The sequence below is a fragment of the Thalia democratica genome, chromosome 1 (assembly GCF_965202585.1).
Source record: "Thalia democratica chromosome 1, ktThaDemo2.hap1.1, whole genome shotgun sequence".
NCBI classification, from domain to species: domain Eukaryota; kingdom Metazoa; phylum Chordata; class Thaliacea; order Salpida; family Salpidae; genus Thalia; species Thalia democratica.
In genome coordinates, this window is record NC_139165.1 from 61,203,156 (window position 1) to 61,221,884 (window position 18,729).

The 18,729-nt window shown below is 24.7% G+C and overlaps 1 protein-coding gene across 2 annotated transcripts; it reads left to right on the forward strand.

Moving 5' to 3' along the window:
- Nucleotides 1-8,647: 8,647 nt before the first annotated feature.
- Nucleotides 8,648-15,163, forward strand: LOC145846552 (transmembrane protein 107-like). Of its 2 annotated transcripts, none has more exons than XM_082953272.1 (4): nucleotides 8,648-8,782; nucleotides 9,273-9,441; nucleotides 10,088-10,184; nucleotides 14,727-15,163. In XM_082953272.1, the coding sequence occupies exons 1-4, from the start codon at nucleotides 8,693-8,695 to the stop codon at nucleotides 14,779-14,781; spliced, it is 411 nt and encodes a 136-aa protein (XP_082809398.1). In that variant the 5' UTR covers nucleotides 8,648-8,692; the 3' UTR covers nucleotides 14,782-15,163. The 2 variants fall into 2 exon arrangements, with proteins under 2 accessions (XP_082809398.1, XP_082809404.1); XM_082953278.1 differs by lacking the exon at nucleotides 14,727-15,163 and adding an exon at nucleotides 10,628-11,049.
- The last annotated feature ends 3,566 nt before the right edge of the window (nucleotides 15,164-18,729 follow it).

Below are 18,729 nucleotides of genomic sequence, written 5' to 3' on the forward strand. Positions count from 1 at the left end.
TTCAAGTTTTAGGCAATATATTTTTTTGCAGTATTTTTTTATGTACTTGAGATAAAGATATAGATAAAAATTGTTGGGTAGAAATGGTTAAGTTTAAGGACCTTAAATCAAGGGTTTAAACGTTATTAACATATTGCTGTATCATAACTTAACCTCATTTGTATAATATAATGAATGAACAAGCTTTCAAAGTTTTACAACTTTAGCCAACTCGAAAAAACAGTTACGAAAAAAAGACAGTTTCATAACAGCTAGAAATATTTGATGCGTGCAGGTTTAAACATATAACTAATATTTAGATTGACTATCAAGATTCATTAACAATGAAGTAGGAATTATAGTCTTATAACTTTATTCAATTCCCTTACTTTTTTAAATGTTTGTAATATTTAACTAAACATGTGAGTACTTATTATTAAGTTTAATATAAGTATTTGCATACATACTTTATGATGTCAAAATTGAGATATTATTTGGATGTGAATACTTTGAAAATGAAGTATTACAGTTTGTTCTATCTGAATATCCAGTATTGTATACCTACTTGGGGCGGTGTTCTAGTTGTCATTTGAAGCCAATTTTTAGTTAGAAAAAAGAATTGTAAGATATATTTGTGGGTACCTGAACTGACTTCAAGAAATTAATTTCTACCATAAAAAAACAAATGTTTGTGAAAACTGGTATTCTGAAATTTAATGAAGTGTTTAATTTGGAAGTTTGTTAATTGATGCCAAATAATTAAGATGGTTTGAATTTGACCTGAGTTGTTTTACTTCAGTAAGTATGGTTCATACACACAATATAAAACTAACAAAAATTAATAATTTATATTTGAAAGACCTAGAACAGGGCTTGATCTAACCTCCTTCAGGTATTTGGGTCATTATTTGTGGTCTAGTGTTGCAGAGATTTTTAAAAACCTAAAAAAGGACAAGTTTAAATATATTTGAGAGCAGTGAAAAACTTAGTCGATAAGCTTAGCTTATCAGGATCTCCAGGATTTAACGCCTTTTAACATTACATCTTATAAATAAAACTTATTTATCATAAATCAATAGAACTTATATATTTAATTGCTTTTTTTTTTAAATAAAGCAAATGATACAATAACTTATATACATTACTATACTGTAAAATAAAATCAATCAAGTATTTTAGTTTATAAAAAATGAATTTAATTCTAATTATGTATTCATATAGCTTGTTTAAAACAAAGTATAATTTTAGATCAATCATATAAATAAGGCTTAAAATATTGATTTTAAGCCTAAAATTAGAGTTCAAAAAGATATTAAACAGAATATAATTTCAGCTTGATATCGGTGCAACATCATCCTAGGTAATTACCAAAAAGTTCTTGTTGAGCCAGTATACTAAGTAAGTTTAAAATGATTTTTTTTTAGAAAAACATCAGAACTCACTCTCCCCTCTGCAACAATAAACATTTTTTGAAAGTCAAGCTAGTGAGTTTGAGCTCATCATGTGTTGTTCCATATGCCTTATCTTTAAATTTATCAAAAAAAATTACTTTTTAATTAAAAAAAAATCTATCTAAAAAAAATACAGAACTTTTATTTTTAATTAACTAAAATAAAAATAAAAACTAACTAAAAAATAATATACTTTTTATTGCAAAAAAAACCTCTAGTTATACTTCGTTTGGCAAACACTCATAAGGTTAGAAACTCAACATTAAAAACCACATAGTGTGGAAAAATCCTGAAGTTCAAATCCTCAAGCAAGTGCTGCTGACGTTCTGAACAAAACATGAATAACAACAATCAATTATGATATCACTGTCACAAAAGTGAGTCCACAATTAGCTGTTAAAAATTTAAGTAGCAAATACCGTTAGGCAGTATGAATTATAAACAAAAAACTACAAAACAACAAACTTCTAAAAGGAAAAAAAGTAATTTATTACTAGCAATAAGTTAACACAAAGCTTGGTCAATATTTAAAAAAACTTGACAACTGATTTCTCTCATAACAAAGTTTTATTAAGAAAAGTACAACATCTTAACAGAAATGTTCCTTTTTATAATAAAAATAAAATAAATAACATAAAATATTCATACTTAAATTTTTACAAAATTCAAAAGATAAACAAAATATACAATTAGTCTTGTTTATACACAAATGCACAAAAGTATAAGACAATATAACAATATACTCAGACATATAATAAAAACACTCCAGTTTTATTTCTTGTAGCATGTTTATATAAAATTTTTATATAAGCATTAAAACTCATCTTTTTTTAGTTTTTTTAAGTTTTCTGGGACACTAGATCAAAACTTTGGACCCAAGTACTTTTAGCATTTTAGGCTAAGTCTTGTTCTATGTCTTTCAGCTATGAAGTTTAATTTTTTGAAAAACCTTGTATTGTGTGAGTGAAGAGAACTAGCAAGAGTAAAACTTTTATGCTCAACATCAAATCCAGTCATACTATTCTGCATTAATTTACAAACTTGCTATTTAAACACATCATTTAATTTCAGCAAACCAGTTTTCACAAACAGTTGGTTTGTTGTGGTCAAAGCAGGCACACGGCAAACATACCTCACTATTCTTTTTTGTATACTAACAATTTGTTTCAAATAGCATTTAGCAACACCATAAACCAGATATACAGTATTGAATATGCAATAAAACAAACTTTAATACACCGTTTTAAGTATACTCACATCCAAATAGTACCTCAATTTTGACAACACAAAACAACTTCTGGACAGTTTTAATTTGCAAGATCTTAAATGATACCTCCAGTTCAGTTTTTCATCCAAAACCACACCTAAATATTTTATACTTTCACTCTGTTCAATATTAAATTAGTTTATATTTATTTTAAAATCACATTTTTTAGACATATTGTTAAAAAAATAGCTTTGAAGTTTATTTATTAAACTTGACATTGATCTTTTAACATTATAACGTTTTTATTTTGATTTATTTGTCTTGGGCATGACATTAAAGGCATAGGGGGGGGGGGGGTCTACCTTGATTTTTACAAGTTGATCTTATTTTATAGAGTTTTATCCGAGCTATCAGATATTTTTAACTGTTTGAAAAAATTCAAAGTATTTTTTGAGATATAAGCAGTCAAAGTCGGTGACGTCAATAGGTTCCTAATGGAAGGCGCAAACTAAAAACGCAAAAAAAAACCATTTCACTAAAAAAATTCCTATCTCCTCCTTCATTTTTTAAGCAATCTGCTCCAAATTTTACAGAAAATGTATTATTAGATTTTAAAAAGATTGAATGCAGAAATTTTTTTAATTTTGAAAAATAAATTTTTACTTATAAAAAAAACACCTATTTTTTTTATCTAAAATTTTTATTTTTTAATATTTTGAAAATTCCAACATTCAAAGTCTTTTAAACTATAAAAGATATGTTTCCTGAAAATTTGAGGTCTGTATCTCAAAAAATGAAGGAGAAGATAGGTTTTTAAAGATTTTTTAAATTTCTGAGAAAATTGACTCCAAAAAACTTGCGGTCCATACGTTTGTATTGGAAACTTTTTGTAAAAATGACAATATCTCAAAAGTTAAATAATATTTTTTAATTCTCTTAAAACTAGCTTGTAGTTTGTACTTTAAGCTTTCATATAAGATCCAATGTTATTTTTAGTAAAAAAAATGTTGGACCCCTCCTATGCCCTTAAACTGTTCTGGTGTATGACTCGATAACCAAAAGGTTTTTTGTACACTAGGTCCTCAGACCAAACCTTTTGAGTGTATTTTTTTTGTTGTTCAATAAACATTATTAGTTTAAGTATTTTATGATTGACCGTATTGTATGCTTTTGCTAAATCTAAAAAGGCAGAACAATTAACTAACTTTTTCTCACAAGCCTTAGTCAACTCATCCACTATCTGATTCACAGCCAGCTCAGTTGTTCTATTTTTCCTAAAACCATACTGTTTTTTATGCAAAACATCATTTGACAAAACAAAATTATTCAACCTCTCATTATTTTGGGACTCAAAAATTTCTGAAAAAGGAGATAAAAGAAAATTAGGTTCATAGTTATTAACATCATATTTTTTACCAGATTTGTAAATTGGTACCATTTAGCAAATTGAAGCGACTCAGGAAACATACCATACTCTACACATTTGTTAAACAGTTTACATAATTAAGGAGCAATAACTTTTGCACTTAGTTTTACAAATCGAATACTTGGCACATCAGATTGCATACTTTTATTTGGTCTCATATACATCAAATTTCACTATTTGTTGATTCTTTGAATACAAAATCATTATACACTGAGCTAAAACAAAACTCACAATTATTATGAAAAGCATCCTTTCTCTCATTTAATAAATTGTCAGCTATATTAACTAAAATTTTATTTATTAAATCAGTTACTCTTTTCAGGTCACTCTCAATTTTACCACTCTTGTCAAGCACACCATTTATTTTATAGCCTGAAGTAGACTTAGTGGAGACAATATTATTTTCAATTTTCCATAGTTTTTTGCAGTTACCTTTATTGTATTTAACTATTTGTTTAAAATAAAGTCTTTTAGCTAATTCTATAACTCGATTAAGTAAATTTCTATATATTAAAAAAAAAAAAAGAAATTTTACTTATACTGGAAATTTAAACATTATGTTTTTATTGTTAATTAAGGCCATAGGGGGGGGGTAGGCCATGTTTTTTACAAGTTGATCTTATTTTATAGAGTTTTTACTAAGCTTCAAGTTGCTTTTTACCGTTTTTAAAAATTCGAATTAGTTTTTGAGATATGACCGGCCAAAGTCGGGCCGCATAACAGGTTCCTTATGGGGAAGGAAAAACTAAAACGGCAAAAAAAGACTAATGCATTCAAAATCTATCTCCTCCTTCATTTTTTAAGCAATCTTCTTCAAACTTTCACAGTCTATTCTTTATACAATAACAAAAAAACGTTATTTGTGACTTTAAAAAATTTCAAGTAAAAATACCTTTTTTTCGAAAAAAAAAAAATTTTTTGATAAAAAATCACTTTTTTTTTTAATTTTTGTCATAAAATTTTTATTTTTTAAAACTATTAAAATTCACAAATAACGTTTTTTTCTCATAATGTAAGGAACATTTCCTGAAAATTTGAAGAAGATTGCTTGAAAAATGAAGGAGAAGATAGATTTTAAAGCCCGTTTTTAAAAACTCGAGAAAAACGGCTTTAAAGTTACCCTTTATATACCCTTTATAAAGACAACCCTTTATATAACCGGTCATAAAAAAAAAGTTACTTAATATTTTTAAAATCTAAAAAAAGCATCTGAAAGATTATAAAATTTACTATAATATAAGTCTATATGTTATTTTTGGTCAAAAAATGGCTTCTACCCCCCCCTATGGCCTTAAATTAATTACACATTTTGTTAACCACGGTTTAGCTTTTTAATTTTTGTTCTTTTTTTTTTAATACTTTGATTGGAGCATGATGATAAACTTTCAAACTCATTCCAGTTTTTATTCACATCTTCACAACATTATGCATACAACCTCATATTTTGCAATTTCATTTTAAGGCTACTTAAAAAGACCCCAACATCAAATATACTAAAATATTGAACATATTTATCATTAAAAGTTTCAGTTTTAGTCTTCTTTTCACAAATAACTTCACAAACAACAGGCATATGATCAGAGATATCCTAGTTCTCCTCATTAACATTTAGAATTTTACAATCAAGGTTAGAGTACACATGGTCAATTAATGAAGTAGAAGAAAAATCAGTGGAATACTATTAATGAGAGACTACAAATTGTTTTACACCTACCCTAGAAATACAGTCTTAATACTAATAGTCAAGAGTACGCCAACTATAACAAGTTTGTTTAAATGTTTAATATTAATGCACAAATCATCAACATCACACTGGTTTAAAGACACATCTTCTACAACCTCATAGTCAAGACAAATTTTCACTAAAAAAGCAACACCTCCTGATTGATTACTATTAGAAATTCTGTTCACAAACTCATAACCTTCCAATTTACCAATAATGGCATGACTCTAGTTAGCCAAGTTTTACATACTCAAATTACATCAGGCAAACCCTCAATTGAACTTAAAATTCTTCAATTTTATACACATTTGCATTCAAACTTCTTATGTTCATATAAACAATACTAATGTTATTTATATTACCAAATTTTACAGCATATCAATCCAAATAAAACTCATTTTTTCTTTTTTTTAGAAGAAGTAGATTTATTAAGTCTAGAAAAACAGTCATAATCAAAATTATTTACACTCTGAAAAAGAAAGACAGAGTTTTACAGTCATAACAATAAAATTCAAAAATACTGTTTTTATATTCACAAAGTTTTACATTTTTTTCAGTAGCAAACTCAACATGACATCTTTTAGAACATAAAAACAACTTAGTTTTTTTTAAATTTTACAGAGCAACTTACATTTATAACATACAGTTTTTTGTATTTCACAATTTTTACAAATAAAAGGTAAACCATTTTCACTTATTTTAACTAAACTCATGTTACATGCAGTGGAACATTTATGATCTATCCACATAAAGCAGCCATAACAATACAAGCACTCATCTTAAGAAAATATTTTATAACAAATTTTACAATATTTAACATTTTCTACATTAACCAATTCATACTCACAAAATCTTTAAAATAAAAATGATCTTTATTAGAACTATAAAAAAATTATACTTATAATTACCTAACTCAGAACACTGCACATTAGGGTGCTTATTTTTACTGCTACTTTTGATTTTTCAGCTGGAAAAAATATTATTTTTCAGAAATATCATAAAACCACTATGTAAAAATTTTTAGATGATTTAAAGAAACTTTCACCTTAGCACCAACCAATTTTCTAAAAACCACCCCAATGAAAATTTCAACCTTGGAGTTTTAAGCTCAATTTTGTTTTACATGTGGCTAGTTGTCACACAAACACATTGTGAACAATTTTAAACAAGTTAAAAAAAGTTTTATGGTGGAATTTCTTGTTTTTAGAACAAAAAAACTGGAAATTCAAAAAAAGTTACAAAATGTGATAAAAATTACATAAAATCAAGAAATTACATAATTCCACCATTAAACTTTCTTTAAATCGTTTTAAATTGTTCACAGTGTGTTTGTTTGACAACTAGCCACATGTAAAAAAAATTGAGCTTAAAACTCCAAGGTTGCAATTTTTGGATCCCATGCATTTTGCATTAGGGACATTTTTAGAAAATCGGTTGGTGCCAAGGTGAAAGTTTCTTTAAATCATCTAAAACTTTGTACAGAGTTTTTTTATGATATTTCTGAAACAAAAAAAAAATTCAGCTGGAAAATCAAAAGTAGCTGTAAAAATAAGCACCCTACTGCACATGTATACTTTGATTGAGTAATTTGTGTTACATGCAGATATTGCTTAATTGCTTTATTACTTGTTATCTGTTAATCTTAATATATGTATGGTCAGTTTTGGGAGTGATATTTTACTACGTTAAAAATAGATGTTAAGTAATATTATAAAAACTCATTGAGTGCTATAGTAGAATTTTAGTAATAAATGTTTGTAAAAAATAAATCCTAATATAAGTGTCATAGCTTGAACTAATATGCAGTGTTTTCACATGCTTAAAACAGTATTTTTTGTTTATAGTTTTGATTCACAGCAACTTTAATAATCTAAAATTAAAAGCAGAATGTTTTTTGTGTTTGTTTATAAAAAACACATGTTTATTTCTTATTGTTTGAAGCACTTATAATTTTTAGAACTAAATAGAACTGTCATATTAACTTAACATAGTGAAAAAATGTTAGTTTTAAATAAATTGAGTAATTTTCAAAAAAGTTGTAGTTTAAATATAATTTAAAATTGAAGTCCTAATATAAAACTTAGTTACTTGTTTTTTTATGTTTTTGTGATAATATATTATAAGTTAACTAAGCTTTTTATATTTTCTTTGCAAATCTTTACTTTGTAAATTACACTTCTAATTAGTTATGTATTCATTTTATAGAACTTTATTCAATTTATAAACACTAGACTATATTATAAAAATTACACATTGTTATTTTTATCTTGTATTTTGAGTCACATGTTGTGAGGGTGCTTATATAAATGAACCTTTACGCTTCCAACTGGAAAAAAGTTGGTTGTCAATATATATAAAAAACTATTTTTTCAATATATATTTCTTTAAGTTAAGCTTGATTTAGGTTTGCCATACACTCAGGCTAGTTTGAAATTTTGATTAACTTAAACCTAATAAGGCTACTTTCAAATAAAAAAACAGTCTAGTTTGGGTGTTTATCCAAGTCTCAGGTTAGTTTCATTCACTTGAAGTTTTCTTGAAAATTATGTTTTTGTTTACCCTTTTTGTTATTGTATTTTAATCTTATTTGTATGATTTTTAGTAATTTCGTGCAGTTTTTACTCAAATTAATAAATTTATATTGTAAACACTGGTTAGCTTGGTGTAACTCAGATTAGTTTTTAGTGACTCTTGCTGGAACTTTTTTCTCAAAGAGTGGCAATCTTTAACAAGTTATTAACATTTATAAGCTACACTAATAAACTCAGCTTAAACTTAGTTTTGTTTTTATGTTTTAAGCAACCCTGTATTTATGAAGTAGTATATTTTTGTCATTCAAATAATTTATACTACAATTTTTAAAGGTACTTGTTTAAAAATACAAAACCATGAATTACAGTTAAACTATGGGTGAAACAATGATGTCAGTAATTGGTGCAAGATTTCTTATTTTATTAGTACATCTTATTTTAGTCATCACGTTGTTTTGGTCATTGGTAAGATTACTAGTTTATTTTGCATGAACAGTTTCAAATAAACTTTGAAAATTAATTGTAGTACCCTTGTAGTCTAAATGCAACATTGAATTTTTTTTTATTAAAAACTTTTATGAATTTAAGTGTACTAATATCTGACTGCATAACAATTTGAAAGAAATATAATAAATTCCAGTCATTGGGTCTTAAGATTTTTCTGTTTTTCTTTGATTCTAGAAACTATATATTTCAATTAAGTTTAATTTTGTTGACACTTTGTAAAAATATCAGTTTTAGTTTTTGTTTGTTTAACATAGTAAAACATGTGTTACAACTTCTGTTTTATAGCTAAATATTTTTTACTCTTTAAAATGTTATTATACGAGTTTTTGTAGATATGCATATTTTTTCATTTATGTTTGTTAATTTATTTTTATAATGTAAAATAGTAAAAACTTATTGTAATGAAAATAAACCAAGATATTTTACTCATTATGGACTAATATTACAGGATGAAAATGCTATATCATGCTTACCAGAAAGTTTTACTCAAGATGAGCTAGGAAAAACTAAAACATTTTTAACAACTTTATATTCAATAACAATAGCTTTATTTTTTGTTGAATTTAGCTCGTTTATCAGTGGTTGTTCCATGTTTAGCATAAATCAATCACTTATATGTAAGTTTCAATCATTTAGTACTTAAGTTAATATTGGTGTTTTCTATTTTTCAGCTCATTGTTGATTTCATTAATTACCGTTGAAACATTTCTTGTGTTTCACTAATTTAGACAAGCACTTTTTTCTTCATTTAATTTATCAAAAAATATTTCTAAATAATTTAAAATATATGAATTCACAACAGTAGCGTGTAATAAAAAAAGGTATACTCACAATTCCCACCCAATTAATAAAAAAATCTTTATTTATTTATTTTGATCTAATTTCATTTATATTTATTTTTTAACTATCACTGTTACCCTTAACCCTTGGTGGGTAAGTGGTTTTAGATTTGATTTTCTGGAAAATGTTCGGTTGGAACCGAGCGGCTCCCATAAAAAATATATATGAAATGTGTTTAAAGGCAACTTGACTTCATACAATATTAAATAAAAGTGTCACTCATATGTAAAACCTTACTTTTACACACAAATTAAAATTCTTTACAAATTTGTTTAAACTTTTACTTGATAGATAAAATAATTTTAGCTATTCTGTATTTTTTTAGTGAAGCTTTTAAAATTCATTTTAAAAAATGTTAATGCAATTGATTTTTTAGTAAGTTTTATATTTAATATTAGTTTCTGATCTAAAACGTTTTAACAGCTATTTTTGCACATTTTGGCGCCAGCATAGCATTATCATTTTTTATAGTCAACCAATGGAGTTGCTCTACATACTGGTTTATTTTTTGGTTCACAAAGTTAGCTTTTTTTCTTTATTTTTTATAAATATAAATTAACTATAAAAATAAATTATGTAATAATTGTTAGTATATGAAAAAATATTTTATAACAGACGATTAGCTCATTTAAAGTTGTTTTATTTTATTTAAAAAATATTAAGTTTTTAATATTAAAAATAAATTGTTTATAAATTGATAATTTTCGTCTGTACTTCTACTAATGTTTGATGTATTACTTTTTAGATTTATATTAAAAATCTAAAATGTTTCTAAAAAACCTTCTAAACAAAGGTTTGTAAACAATATAACAATTTCACTTTATTTTACTAAACTATATAATTTTTTATATTTACTTTTAAATTTAAGAATACCTAATAAAGTGCTTTAAAGATTTGTTCCTTTACTTGACCATAACAATATCCGTTTTAACTTTACAAAACTAAAATTTTGAATTTGTACAGGGGGTTCCCACTTCCCTAAAATTCCTATAAATTTGCAATATTCTGGAAAATCCATAGAAATTAAGTTTTTTTACTTGGTGATTGAAATTTGAAAGCCGAAACAGCAATAACAAGGGGTGAAAAAGCACATTAATAAAAATGTTAATTTTATTTTAAACCAAAACTTTTGCAATCTTAGCAAAAAGCTGTGATTCTGTTCGGCTACCTAGCGGATATTTTTTTATGATAAGTATAGTTAATCTCAAGTTTGCTTATTTAACTAAAAAACATTCAATCTTTAGTAAATTTCTTATTAAGACTGTGCTTATAAACGATTAATGACATGTTTTACTTTATATACCTTAAAAATATGTTTGTAACGTTGAAAATTCATTGTTTTTTTTTGATAGTTTCCCTATAAATTTGCTCTATTTCATAAATTTCCCTTTAAATATTTTTTTTGAAATTTTAGTGAGAACCCTGTTTATGTTTTAAACTTTGAATAGTTTTATAAAGTATATAACCAATTTGTTGCTAAATATTTAATAATTTAACTTTAAATATGAAAAAACGTGTAAAAAAGGTCTATTTTGTCCAGTTTAAAGATTGTTACACAATAATTACTATTTTTTTGAAAAATATGTAAGCTTTTTGTTTGAATTTATAAATCTATGTTATGGAAATATATTTGTTGCTATCAATCTTCTACTTATTTATGTCTGTTTCCCTAAGTGATCTGTAAATATATTAAGTTTTCAGTTTTATATATCGAAGTATAAACTATATTATAAGTATAAAGTGAGTAAGTAAAAAAAACTCACACAATACAAAATACAAAAAAATTCATGAACATCTTTGTTTCTACTATAAATGAAGTTCGGTTATCCTTTTAGATAAGATCAATTTCATAAAATGTTCCGATACAAGCGTACAAAACAAAGTTTAGTTTTCACCCAAAAGTAAAGACAGACGTTCAACAAACATAAATATTTTGTAGTACTTATTTTTATGTGAAGGAGAAAGGTGAAAAGCGCAAATATAGATTTCAAGATTTTTAAGATTTCCAGAAAAATTGTCTATTTTGTACACGGTACAGTGTACACAGTTGTTCGAAATGTCTAGCCTTTTGTTGAATATATTATTAATTTCTATTGCCATTGCCATACATTCAAAATTGCATGTTTTCCTCGCGCCACCGATTTTAATTTTGTCATTTGAACTTTATTCCATTTCTAGTTTATTATTATACTTGTTAAAATATGTACTCTCAAGAAAGTCAGTTCTGTTTTTTTGAATAATGTGATTCAACGTATATTTGTTACCAGTGTATTTATCTAAAAATTACCGTGGTTTTTATTGTCTTCTCTGCATCAAAAATCAATAAGAATTTTTTTATTACAGGCTTTAATTAACACATGCACTTGTTTGTTATTTTACAATTAGAGCAATAAAACGTATATCTCATATACTTTTTAGGATCTAGAATATAATTCTAAGCTTTTTTATTATTGAAAAAATAGTATTCTAAATAAAATATCGATGTATGATACAGTAACCTCTCGCATTTTTACGCACTTTGACGTTACGCACTCTTGTTTTGTTACGCATTTTAGAATTCTAAAAAAAAAAAAAATATATATATTTCACAAATTAGGTTTATTGTATACTTTAATTAAAAATATTTTTTTAAATGTTAACTCACCTTCCTTGACTAATTGATAAACATTTAGTTATACCTCATTATATCAGAAATTTTGTTAACAATATGAGATTAAATTAAAATTCTGAAAGAAATATGACTGCGTTAAATAATGAAAGTATAATGAAATAATGAGAGTTTAAAACACAAATAAATAATACAGCACTCTTGCCCTATATATGAATAAACATCTAAAAAAGAAATCTAATAAAACTTCATAGCAAAAGTAGCAGTGATACTTAATAAATATAGAGCTTACAATTAACACAAGTTTCAATTGTTTTTTTTTGGTAAACATATCACTAATTTTCATTTGACTTTTTTTTTTAGTTAAAGTTCTTCGTCTGTAACACTTGCTTTGCGCAGGAAGCGTTGAAATTTTTCGAACGTTGCCTTTAATTCTTCGTAATGCTCACCAGCACCAGTTACAGCTTTGGAATAACACAACTGCGCAAAAGGTGGCCAAAGGTCAAATTAAAAAAAAATTGTAGTAACATAAACAATTTTCATTTTTTATTAAACATTTTCTTATATTTTATATACTTTTGTTCAAAAGAAGAAATCCATTACAGCACCAAATGCATTTTTTTGTAAAAGATATAGAAAAAAAATTAATATAGACCCTACACCATTTCTTAATTATAAACAAATGCTTAATTATAAATTGAATTTGCTAAGTAGAATAGAATATAAATGTTAAGTATCAAATAAGGCACATATAAATAAAGATAAAATCTACTTATTATTAAAATTAGTAAAATTTTTTTAACAAATGTTGTTATTTTATATAAATTTAATTATTTTTTTTTGATATATGTATAGTTTTATCTTTTTTTTTTATATTTATAAATTAAGTAAACAAATTGTTAAAAATGGGAAAGTCCCTAATTCGCTTTTAACTAGTAGCAATATCAAAAAACAACCATTATAGTAAGACAACTATGTGTACCTCTCGTATCTCTCGCATTTTTTCTGTGTACACAATGCGCGTAAATAAGCGAGAGGTCACTGTACTATGATCTAAAAATTAGTTTATAAACTATTATTTTACTAATCACTTAAACTTTAAAATAGTAATACATCTACGTCAAGAAGTTACTTGCTTTTATCAATTATGATTTTTTATGATTAACTTGTTTTACACTATTAATAAATTATTATTTATCGTATTTTATGTGTATTTTAAGATTTTTGTAGAGTTATTATGCAGTTCTTTCTATAATACTACAGCTGAAGCTTATTAATTAATAGCTGTGAACTAACAATGTATACTGTGTGTATTCAGGGTTGCCAAAAAACCTCGAATCCTAATAAAAACCTGGAATTTGACAATTTAGGCCGAAAAATCTGAAACGTGAGCATTTTTGAAAAAAAAAAACTGGAAAAACTTTGAATTTTGAGCAAAAATCACTAAAAAACCTGTAATTTCAAACAATGTAAAAAACTGTGTTAAGTAGTAAAATTTTCATTTGACACAAAAAGATTATCATATAAATAACGTTTTTTTGTCATCTTCAAAATTGTTTTTTATTATAAAAAAAATTTGAAGTAGCCATACAGTATCTTTTGAATGTTTTTATACTATTCAACACAGTTTTTTACGCTACCTTAAACTTAACTTTAAAATAAAAGTAGACCCAAAAATGTGTACTTTTAGAAACCTTGAGGAAATTTTGAAAACCTTGAGAAAATTTGCCAAAAAAAATTGGCAACCCTGTGTGTTTGATAAAAATTAACGTTAGACCTGTTTAAAAGCTACAATTATATACTATGAGATACTTTTTACAGAATAGAATATATTTGTTTACTTTTGAGATATCGTCAGTTGTGTAAAAAGTTTTAAATACAGATGTATGGAGGAAAATAAATCATTGCTTATTTTCTCGAAATTTTTAAAAGTTTACTAAAAATTTATCTTTTCCTTATTTCTTGGTCAGTTAACATCAAATTTTCAGGAAATATTCCTTGCATTAGTATGAAAAATTCTAATATAAGAATTAGAAAAAAATAAATTTAAGAATTGTATGACAAACTAAAAAAAAAAAACAATTTTTTTATTGTGAAATAATATTTTAATCAAAAAAAAATTCCACAATTGAAATGTATTTTATATATTAAAGATAAAACTGAGAAAGTTTCAGAAAGATCGCTTAAAAACTGTAGAAGAAGATAGATTTTTAATGAAATAGTCTTTTTTTGCCTTTTTACTTAGGTCCTGCCATAAGGAACCTCTTGAGCTTTCTGATTTTGTACCCTCATATCTCAAAAACTTATTTGAATTTTACAAAACTGTTAAAAGCAACTGGTAGTAAATCAATAAATCCTTTAAAAAAAATTAAAACCGTGGTAATGCTGATAGTTGTTATCATATATTTTTCTTATATAAACATTTTATAACATTTTACATAATTTTTTTTACAGTGTTTTTCCAGCGTTTACAGAAATTGTTGTTGTGATTAGCGTTGTATACGCATGAACTGAAGACTACTACTATATTTAATGAGCTTTTTTTAATATAATCTTACTAAAATGCTTTAAAGTTTTTAAATCTAAGAAACTAAAGTTACATTATAAGTTTACTACCTATTAACCATTTAATTATAAAATAATTTAATAATAAACTTTCTATTAAAAATCTTTATTTAATTTTTTTAAAGTAAATTTTAAATGTCTAACTATCTAACGTGATAGTAATTGCTTTTTTTTTTTTTCTTTAGAAGCATTAAGTAATTTTATTTCATATAATGTGAGTACTTCTACTTATTTTTATTTGCTTTTAAAATTTTTCGTATGAGCACAGGTTCTTTTACAAATCATGAATATTAATTCAACTTAAATATTAAATTTAATTCACAAAGAATATTTTTCAGCTATCTTTGTTCTTTTGAATAAAAATTTAACGAATGCGTTTAAATATTGTTTGTATTTAAGTATTTATGTTAAGTATGTTTTTTGAAGGTTGTTAAAATAGTTTTAAACACAACAGTTAAATTTAATTTTCACAGATAATAATAAACAATACAATGTTTCATTGTTATTGTTAACTATAAAAGATAATTAATTGTTAAAATAATTCTGAAAAAAGTTTATGAACAATAAATAGAAGTTATCGTAAACAAAAATAAGTGATACAAAAATTAAGGATTTGAAAAAACCGAAATACTTATCTATTAAAATCTCATGCTTAATTCTTTTTCAATTGATTTATTTTTAAATATACGGAAAAACGTTACTGTTAAATTTTACTAGGAAATTAAAAAATTGGTGCTCAATTGCATTTATTTGTTCAAAAACTTTTTTCGAAACTATTTTAACAACTGATGATCTATTATAGTAAATATTATACAGTAGACTACCGCTTAAGTACGCAAATTGAACCCGACCAAAAAGTGCGTACTTACCACGGGTAGTGCGTACTTTTTGACGATATAGTATAATATTAAATTTAATTTTTTTGTTTTCTTTCTTACAACTAGCAACCAAATAATTAAGCCAAATAAACAAGTTTTTTTTATTTTAAATAACATAAAATACATAATTCTAATCTGCAAAAATTTTTAATAGATTTTGAAATGATTAATTTTTTCTATAAAAAGTTTCTACATAATTAATACATACATTTAATATAAAAGTCAATGTCAGTCAATGATATAAAAAAGTATGAATAAGTTAGATAATTTTTCATTCTGAATAGATTGCTAGTCAAGCTAAGTTTAGTTTTAATTATTACTTAAAACCATTTTTCTGTTATTTGCTAAATTGTTTTGGTTTAGAATAAACCTAGTTTTTTTTTATAGCTGAGATTTTTATTAAACATTTAATTTAGAAAGTAATACATTTATTATAATTTTCCATTAGTTAATAAGTGTTTGATTTTGTTTTATGAAAGAAAAACGTTTCAGGACTGTTTTTGTAAGAAAGTTTATATCAGTAGAAAAATTTATAGTATAAGTGCACAACGATAAGATGCTCATTATTTTTTTTTAATTTTAGTTTTTTTGTTGTTTTTTTTTGTCTTTCTGAATAAGTGCGTACTTAAGGCGGGGTGCGTACCAAAAAAAGTGCGTACTTAAGCGGTAGTCTACTGTATTGGTAGTAACAGTCTGGAAAATAAAATCTAATTCTTTAATTATAGCTACATAAGTTGAGAATTTTCTATTGTTTAACTTAAAGAAAAATACAATAACAAGGCAGTTAAGAGAACTTTGACAAATTTGTATTCAAATTTTTCTAAATACACAGTTTTCTGTTTCAAGATAGTTGCATATTTTATACATAATATAATAAAATTTTACATGAATTAAAGGGTCAGTCTTTTTATGGGTCTCATTTTTTATATTAATCAATTTTATTCCACGTGACGTATTTCTTGAAACTTTTTAGTGAAATAATTTTGAAGGTCAGTTTTTTTATAGGTCTCCTAGTTGGGTGGATTTAGAGGATTTAAAATTTAGAAAAGTAAAATTTATCCAAGTAGTTGTATGATTTGACAATAAAGAAAAAAGTATGTATAGAAGTTTTCGCTGCAACTAGGATACTAATAAAAGGACCTATTAAACCGATAAAAACACCTAGTATATTTATAGGTACCCTAACTTAGCGAATTCCAGGGTTGCCAGGGTTTTTGAATTTTTTTTAAGGCTTTCTAATTATCTTCCAGGCTTTCGAAAGTACTAGTTTTTGGTCTACTTTTAGTACAAGATTAAGCCAAAAACTGTCTTAGTTAGTGTAACAACATCGAAAAGTAACTGTAAATCTAGTTTATATTAGTTAAAAAAAATCTATATGGTAGATTTTTTTGTCAAACCGCAAATTCATTACTTTACATGTAGAAATTGTTTAAAGTTCAATGTTTTTAAGTAATTTTTGTTTGAAATGCCAGGTTTTTTAGCCTAAATTGTCAAATTCCAGATTTTTCGGCAACTTTTAAAACTTTATGGGTTTTCTTTAAAATAATATACAGAAAAAAAATTTTTTTTTTGGTTTTTTATTTAAAACATATTTGTTTAAACTTATATATTCTAATTAAAAATATTTCATTTTCGGTTATTTGCGAAAGTTTAAAATACTTATTAAAAGGCCGAACAAGAGCTCAATTTTTTCGTGGTGTTTGAATTTGATTTTTACAAAAAAAAATCTATAAAATATTCGTAATAGGAAACTCATGAAAAGACCTACTGATTTGTTTAATTAATCAACTTATGAGTTTTCTACTTTAGCAAGCGCTATAAAGCTTTAAACTTTATTGGTTACCTTTAAAATAACATATGTATAAAAGAAAAATTTTGTATCAAAATTAAATTTAAAAAATTAAAAATTTTACTGAGTATATACTTACATTTTTATTTATTTATGTAGTCTAAAAAAAACTTTTTTACAAAATCTAAACTAATTCTGTATTAAATATAATTTCGTTAAACATTTTAAAACTAAATAATAAACCTTTTTTTGCTACCTATATATAGTAACAGGGAAGTCAAATAAGTCGCTCCCATATGTTTGTACTGAGGTTGTAGATTAATAAAAAAACGAAAAGAAGTCCAAAATCTTATATAAAAAACAAATAACTCAAACTTTATTTTTGCTTCAAAAACAGGTTTACTAGCTTATTTTATTAGTAAATTTATTTATTTTAGTTTTTATTAATAATATTTGTTATAACACTGTTTAAGTAAACATGCAATATTTCGATTTAAGTAGTAACCTTAATAATAACTAAACTTACTGTTAAAGTTTTTGACTGCTTGAATGTTTTTTTGTTTAGTGTTTAAAAATGATTGCATTTAAACTGTTATAAGTATTATATTTTCTAAAACTAGCTAAGCTTAAAAATAGCAGGTAATTTTTTTTTTCATAATAAAAATCATGTTATTATTAAATTATACAGATTTTAGTCATTAGGTTAAAACTAAAACTTGTATATATTGCATTATATAGTTAACTCTTAAAACTTTTAGTTTCACATTTACTTAAAAAATGATAGTCTTTAAAATAAATCTATGAAGACATTTTTTTATATAAATTAATTTATACTATTAGATATTTTACCAAGAACAGTTTTCATGTAATTAAATTTCATTGTGGTATCCAATAAAATATCATAAGCATGTAGTGTATATATTAATAGATAGCGTAAATATAAATATGGATTCTAGAATACTATGTATTTATCTAAAGTATTATGAAATGTATTAAGATTGTAGTGGCAAAAAATTTAAAAATCGATTAATTTTTTTAAATAATTAGTTACTTTTGACGCATAAGTTTAATCAGTATAAAATTGTCATAAAAGTAACCTATAAATCAACAAAACAAATTAAGCTAATCCTATAACCTATAATTTAAAACATTTGATACTTTTACTGAAAAATAGATAACATTATAATAAATTTAAATGTTAGAATCAATTTTGTATTTTATGTTT